This window comes from Electrona antarctica (genome assembly GCF_951216825.1).
Source record: "Electrona antarctica genome assembly, chromosome: 19".
Lineage (NCBI taxonomy): Eukaryota > Metazoa > Chordata > Actinopteri > Myctophiformes > Myctophidae > Electrona > Electrona antarctica.
The window spans coordinates 1,216,520-1,224,453 of record NC_136800.1 but is presented as its reverse complement, the minus strand read 5'-3'; the positions used below and the strand labels follow the sequence as shown (position 1 = coordinate 1,224,453).

The window sequence follows — 7,934 nt, the reverse complement described above, 5'->3', positions numbered from 1 at the left end:
CATGGATGTGTGTGTGTGTGTGTGTGTGTGTGTGTGTGTGTGTGTGTGTGTGTGTGTGTGTGTGTGTGTGTGTGTGTGTGTGTGTGTGATACACACATACACTTCAGTCTGTACTCTGTACATAGCACTATCCTGGGGTCTGATCGATTAAATTTTTTATTTCACAGTATGCAGAATAGGTACATCTCAAAAAGAAAGAATCAATGAGTCTCAATCTCAAAGAATTGAATTGGGATTGCACTGTAAAAATGCTGCTGTACATGTACAATGTTTCTAGGTCAGAGTGGGTGAGACAGTGGTTAGGAATGGATGCTAGTAGAAGTACAGTAGGCATAGAAAGTAGGGATATGTTTCCATGCCAGTCTCTGGTGTATTTACTTGCTCACCAGCCAATGAGCTTCGGCCCTCTCAGCCTGGGACCGAGGCTAACCAATGAGCAGACTTTCTCTGCGTGTTTACCATGTCACCAACCAATGGCGTCGTTGGATCAGCTGAAGGTTACCGCCCACAGAGACGAACAACAAAAATGGAGTAGATGTGTGGAAGAGCATCAAGGCAGCGAGAGAGGAAAGAACCCAACCTTGAGCATTTGTTGCAATTAAATCTAATTGGGACGATTTAACTAACTGCGACGAAAGTGTTTGTGGGTGACAAAATAATGTGATAAACATCAAACAAATATCCGGGGCATTTATTGTTAGAAAACGCCAGAATCGGAATTGGTAAACAACGCTTTTTGTTTTTGACGACAACGTTTAAGCTAGCAGCTGCAAGCCGTTAGCGACGGTTCCTTTTCAAGACTTTCAGGTCTCATTACTTGACCAAGGAGCTTAACCAAGACTTGGATATAAAATATGGACAAGGTAATGTATAATTTGCTAGATTTTTTTAAAACTATATAATGTCGTCGGAGGAGCGAGGTGGTAAACTGTACTGGTTTGTTTACATTTATTAAAGCCGTGTGTCCGTTCGCAAAGTGGGATAATCACTTATACGTGTTTTGGACTATCGTTAGATGTATCTATCGATTCTGACATTGTCAATCTATGTCAGAATCGATAGATATAGATTGGACTAGATCTACGAGAGTCCAAATGTTGGTCTATGTTATGTGCAATGTACTGTGGGAGACAGGATTTGCCTTGTCTTGACTCGTACTGTCAATAAAATGTCCACCATTTCCGTTGCACTGCACCTTTAAATACACATTTTTTATCACTTTAGCGTACGTGATCAAGTTTAGTGGACAGCAGTTGTTTACATTCCTTGTCATTTCCAGGCAGATTTCTTGAAAGGGCTACCTGTCTACAACAAAAGCAACTTCAGCAGATTCCACGCAGACTCTGTGTGTAAAGCTTCAGTAAGTGTGCTTGTGTTTCAAAGGTTACAACCTTGATGGGGGGGGGGGGGGGGGGGGACTGTGCCTGGAATAATCCCAGGCAATTTAATAAAGAAAATGCAAGAAAAGCAAATGCATGTAAAATGACATTTCTGTCCAGAGAAGTGAGACTTTTTTTTGCCAAGACAAGTGACGAATGCCTCAAAAAGTTAATGTTCTTTTGTTTCATTTATTTATGTAGAACCGCCGGCCATCAGTGTATCTTCCAACTCGGGATTATCCCTCAGAACAGAGTAAGTGTGTCAAGGTTGAGGATGTTAAAAGGCAGGTGAGCTACATCAGCTTGGTGAAGCAAGAAACCGTTGTTACATACAGTTGGCACAGTATTCCACATACAGGAGCCATAGATCGCTTGCACTCACTCCTGGTAGATTATGTGCGGCATAGATGTGATAAATGCTCCGTTTGTACTCACCCATTAAATAATTCCAAAGACGTGGAGTGTGATATTGTCCTCTAGTTTCATATCCATGTGAAAGATCTGGCACAAAGCGTGTATTTAGTCAATTATCTCCACTTTTTCACGAGCTGCACACGGACGACTTTCTCTCCGGGGCGAGAGCCCGGAATGATCGATGGACTGAATTTACCAATACTTCCTGTTGATTACCGCAGACGTCATCACCAATTGACCAGGGAAACACAAATGTTTGGGTCACACAATTGGCAGGTGGTGTGATTAATTACCCTGCACCTATCACAATGCACCTGCCAATTGTGTGTCCCAAACATTTGTGCTTCCCTGGTCAATTGGTGATGACGTTTGTGGTGATCAGAGGAAGTTTTGATAAATGAAGTCCATCTGTCATTCCGGGCCCCTTTGCCCGGAGAGAAAGACGTCCGGGTGCAGCTCGTGAAAAAGTGGAGATAATTTACTAAATACACTTTTTGTGCCAGAACTTTCACATGGATATGAAACTAGAGGACAATATTTCACTCCACGTCTTTGGAATTATTTAATGGGTGACTAACAAACGGAGCATTTATCACATTTATGCCGACGCATGTTTCATTTCTACCAGGAGCGGGTGCAACCGATCTAGGTCTGTGATACAGAATTTACGAAGTATATGAATGATCACAGACATTCTAGGTCTAGAAACTGCATAGCCCTAGAATGTCTGTGATACATTTCATGTATTCCCAATACACAGACATAGATCGGTGCCCTCCACTCGCAGTTAGCAGCGGGACATGCGTGGCATAAATGTGGTCCGCAGTCCGCACGCCATGTGCAAATTCCTAAGACTTGGAGTCAGATATTGTCCTCTAGTTTCATATCCATGTGAAAGTTCTGGCCGAAAACGTGTGTTTAGTAAAATATCTCCACTTTTCCAAAGGCTTCACACAGACAATGTATCCCAAGGTCATCGGGGTTTCGGGTCTCACGAACATTATATCCCTCACTCGGGTGACCCAGCCGGGGTGATCAAGTCCCGACTTACGTCCCAGTAGCTACCCTCGATCAGACCCACTAGGGAAAGACCAGGGCCACACAATCCGTTGGAACCACTCCGGAACTACTATGCCCGGGACTGGGAGGCACAATTCTGGCATGTGGAGGGACTAGGCTCTGTGGGTTGACTCCTGTCCGGGCCCCTCCTACGTCTCACCAGGTCCACTCCTGCACTCACCAGGACTACAGCCAGGACCTGTGCGTTGCACCAGACTCCCAGCACCAGACAAAGTCCATCGGTCACCCGGAATGACCGATGGACTAATTAAACAAAACATCCTTTGGGAAGCACAAACGTCGTCACAAATTGTCCAGCGAACCACAAATGTATGGGGCACAAAATTGGCAGGTGTTGTGCACTGATTAATTACCCAGCACCATTCGAAACGCACCTGTACATTTGTGCTTCCCTGGTCAATTTGTGATGACGTTTGTGGTGATCAGAGGAAGTTTGGGTAAATTCAGTCCATCGGTCATTCCGGGCCCCTCGCCCGGAGTCGCTCGTCTGCGTGAAGCTTGTGGAAAAGTGTGTTTGACTAAACACACGGTTGCAAAAACAATAACTCGTTCTGTGACCCTATTTAAGGGTCTCAATGTCACAGATATTATGTCATCACAGATATTATGTCACTTTGTATTATTTTTTTCTCGTGGTCGTATCCCTTCCTGTGTGTATACTATAATGTAGGTGTACACTTTATATGATCCGTTCACTCTGGCGTAAATAAGAGTGTCGCAGTCCCTTTATATGATCCGTTCACTCTGGCGTAAATAAGAGTGTCGCAGTCCCTTTATATGATCCGTTCACTCTGGCGTAAATAAGAGTGTCGCAGTCCCTTTATATGATCCGTTCACTCTGGCGTAAATAAGAGTGTCGCAGTCCCTTTATATGATCCGTTCACTCTGGCGTAAATAAGAGTGTCGCAGTCCCTTTATATGATCCGTTCACTCTGGCGTAAATAAGAGTGTCGCAGTCCCTTTATATGATCCGTTCACTCTGGCGTAAATAAGAGTGTCGCAGTCCCTTTATATGATCCGTTCACTCTGGCGTAAATAAGAGTGTCGCAGTCCCTTTATATGATCCGTTCACTCTGGCGTAAATAAGAGTGTCGCAGTCCCTTTATATGATCCGTTCACTCTGGGGTAAATAAGAGTGTCGCAGACCCTTTCATGACGACGACTGGCCCAGGAAATAACTCCCCATTCATTTTTCCCATAGACATTTCAAAAAGTATTTATTTCAAGATCTGTAAGCCTCGAACAAAGCCAACTGGGATCGTGACAAATCATGACGACAAGTGTTGTAACCTGCCCTTTTCTTCTTCTTTCTAATTATGTGTTCGTCCCCCCCAAAAATGGTTTGTTGTCATGATTTGTCACGATCCGAGTTGGCTTTGTTCGAGGCTTAAATACTTTTTGAAATGTCTATGGGGAAAATGAATGGGGAATTATTTCCTGGGCCTGTCGTCGTCGTCGTCGTCATGAAAGGGACTGCGACGCTCTATAGGGCAATACGGTGTAGCCTTCACTCTTTGTCTGCCCTTTTTTACTCTCTGCTAAGTAAATGATATGTGATTGTAAGTCGCTCTAGATAAGATCGTCCACTAAATGCCAAATTGTAATCTGATGGTGTTTTTGTGTTTCTCCTCAGTTATAGTCACAGAGAAGACAAACATCTTATTGCGTTATCTTCATCAGCAGTGGGATAAGAAGGTAAAGGACTTCTTCTCATTGGATGTCATGTCAAATCTTGTCATACACAAAAATCTAAGATGAAATCTTAGATTAGGGAGGGTGACTGGAAGAACTGAGCTTTATTCGAAGGTTAAGCTTTGAGTTTGAGAGTGTTGTATTGAGTCTTTTTCAATGGTTTAGTATCTGTTTCAAAATGTTAGTTTACGTAATTGAAGTAACGCCATATTGTAAGGTAAGTTGGACACGAGGCCTGTTGCATTGTGTTTGATTGTACAGATACCTGTCTGACAACCACTGCTTTTTACAATTGTTTCTGATTCTTTGTCTTGTACCCGCAGAATGCAGCCAAAAAGCGAGAACAGGAGCAGGCTGAGGGGGAGAACGCCGCACCTCCACGAAAGATTGCGAGGACTGACAGTCGGGAGCTGAACGAGGACTCGTAGAGCACTCGTCCAACAAAGACGGACTAACACACTTGACATGCGCATACACAGGCAACAGTCACGCACACTCCTTAAACTCAAACGCAGATGCAAAATATATATATGTTTGCAAAGCAGAAGCCTTGACAGGAGGAAAGATACTGTAAATGCAGGCGGCGTAGAACCCTGCCGCAGCAGTGCCGGTATGACTCAACAATGGATTCAGTGAAGAAGACTCATTATCTTACGCCTAATTTATCTAGTATACTCGGTTACATGATTTTCGGTGAGCAACACACCAATTAAGTATAAATTGGGCATTAACTACAGGAACCTGGGCATGTCATAATGGGTGAACATTCAGCAGAAATAGGCAAGCATTCGGCAAAGAAATATCATAACTACAAGCTTGCAACACGAGCAGATTTGGTGTTGTGGGGAAAGGAAGCAGGGGGCTCAGTACAAACCCCTGGGTGACCCCGTTCCAACTAAATATATAGGTTTTAAATGGTTAATGTCACAATTATAATGTATTCCTTTTGCAGTCATTTCTCTCTTTTAATCTGTAGGCCATACCTTTTGTTCACATACACTTTTCAGTAGAGAGGTCCTGCCTTTCCTGATGCAGCAAACCCTGACCACAAACATCTGCTTAAGCATCTGTACTTTGTGCTTTCAGTAACTTGGCATAGGTAGTGAACATACAACGAAAAATGCCTACCTTTTCATTCCTCTTATCTGGTTTACATTGATCTGTGCTCAAACATGGTTTTTATTAAAAAAAAATTGGTTAATGTACATTCAGTGCTCCTTAGTGCTGTTTGAGCGGTCCACAGATATATTAATTCATACAACCACCCACTCAAGATATGCATGTTTTATGTTAAAGTCCATGTAATTAAGTTGCATGCCACCTTATTGTGGTTTTACTCTCTCCAATTAGGAGTGTTTTGGTTTTGAAATGTGATGACGTGCTTTTTCATTGCGCGCCGCTTACCCCTTCTTAGATCACCCAGCATGAAGTTGTTATGGAAATGGAAAATGCCCAAGATGTCAACTCCATTGATGTAATTAGGAACTCAGGTTATTGTTGTGGACTGTGTTTGTGCTATAAGACTTAACGTCCCAAAGGAAATGTTATGTTTTCTCTCCCTTCAGTTGAGTGATCGATGAGTTCTTGCCTTAAAAAGTGAAAGGGAGTGTTTTCTGACCACATCATAGAGTGCTCCATTGGTTTACGGTGTGATTGACGGGTGAAGAATTGTATATGATCTTAAATTTGTGTGGATCTAGCGTCTCCTTCTCCTAAACTTAGGACACATTGATTTAGGCCAATACAGACTTTCCAAGATGACGCAAAATAGTTTTTGTATGACCTTTTTGTAGCAATATTTAAAGCATGATGTTGAATGCTTTGCGTTGCATCAGTTCTGCAGTGCTTGCATCTCCCCTCTGAAGTGCAAGGCTGTGTCACATCTGATGTTGTGTAAAATAGGTTTGCTGTGGAGAATGCTCACCAGACTGGTGAGACTTGACTGGTGGTGACAGTAGTACTGTAGCTGTATAGGAACTTATTTGGCGGACATGTAGCCGGGGCACCATTCCATTTCGGGTTTATGAACCGGTCGGGAGCGGATGATATCGCTACGTCATGTTGTAGTATTGTTTTGTAGTCATCAATCTTTCGGAACTTCCTTTTCCCTCAAACCGATTTTTCTCAAAAGCTACAGGCTACGAGAGCTTTTATTGTTATTCTTCCGGTTTGAGGGGAAAAGGAAGTTCCGTTTGATTGTTCCTGCCTGACGACTGCAAAACAATACTACAACATGACGTACGTAGCGATATCATCCTGATGACTACAAAACAATACTACAACATGACGTAACGATATCATCCGTTCCAGACCGGTTCACACGGCACTTTTGGAACAGAGACCAGGCTTTCCTCCGTGGTGGAAGGCCTGGTGAGGCGAGGTTAGTGGACATGTAGTTCAATTGTGCAAACTTGTCATACGTGTGCCCTTCACATTTTGGTTGAATTAGTTATCCAGATAAGGAATGATGTTTTAATGAGGACAAGCACAATTGTGTTTATTGGATGGGATGGCTGCCGATGGAACATGAAGGAGAAAAAAAGAAAACAGAGTCTCTCTCTTTCTGCTGCTACTTGTGAAGTTGGTGAATTGTATTCACAATAACTTTCCAAAGTTTGTATATTTGTACAGTGTGTAACGGTTTGCTTGTTCTGGCCCTTTTTATCAGGTAATGATTCATAAAGGACATCCTCCGAGACAGCCATCTTTTGTTTTAAAGGCTCTCTTAATCTGATGTTGGTTTAACCCATTTTGACCTGGGAACGATTCTACAAATGTCTTCTAAATATTGACAGTTTTCTGTCTGTCGTTCTCAAACATTTTCATGTCAAGGACCCCCAACATTATAGGTAATTGGCCGCTGACCCCCATCTCAAAATATGTTGTTCCAGGGACCACTCGAGAAGCAAAGATTTGAGTTAAAAACTGGCTCTGAAAGAATATATATTCAAAGATTTGCGCCACATTTTCACGATTTTTCAAAAATAGCAGACCTACAAGCTCTATGAGCTTGTATATCTGCTATTTTTCAATGGCTAAAGTATAACAATGCTTAAAACACCAAAAGGGGTTCCCGCCCAAAATGGGATAAGAGCCAACGCTGAGTACAGTTTCAGACAGTATAGACGGGGTTTGATTTGTTCATGGTTTTTGGAGGGAATTACATGCCTCGCGGCAGAGGTATGATGTTTGATTAATTATATCACAATTTAAAGTTCCCACTGTGTAACGTTTAGTAGGCTTTGGTGGCACCTCTCCATCATTTTGTCATTACAACATTGTCTACATATTTTGTCTACACCAAAAAGGAATGCTGTATGGTTCTAGCGCCTGAGGTGGAACGTAACAAGTTGTCAGAAGAATACATAA

At 42.6% G+C, this 7,934-nt stretch overlaps 1 protein-coding gene across 1 annotated transcript; it reads left to right on the top strand.

The window, feature by feature from the left end:
- Positions 1 to 498: 498 nt before the first annotated feature.
- On the top strand, positions 499 to 7,541 carry LOC306912595 (DET1- and DDB1-associated protein 1-like). The gene is made up of 5 exons (XM_079488934.1): positions 499 to 863; positions 1,280 to 1,360; positions 1,581 to 1,632; positions 4,507 to 4,568; positions 4,889 to 7,541. The coding sequence occupies exons 1-5, from the start codon at positions 855 to 857 to the stop codon at positions 4,991 to 4,993; spliced, it is 309 nt and encodes a 102-aa protein (XP_079345060.1). The 5' UTR covers positions 499 to 854; the 3' UTR covers positions 4,994 to 7,541.
- The last annotated feature ends 393 nt before the right edge of the window (positions 7,542 to 7,934 follow it).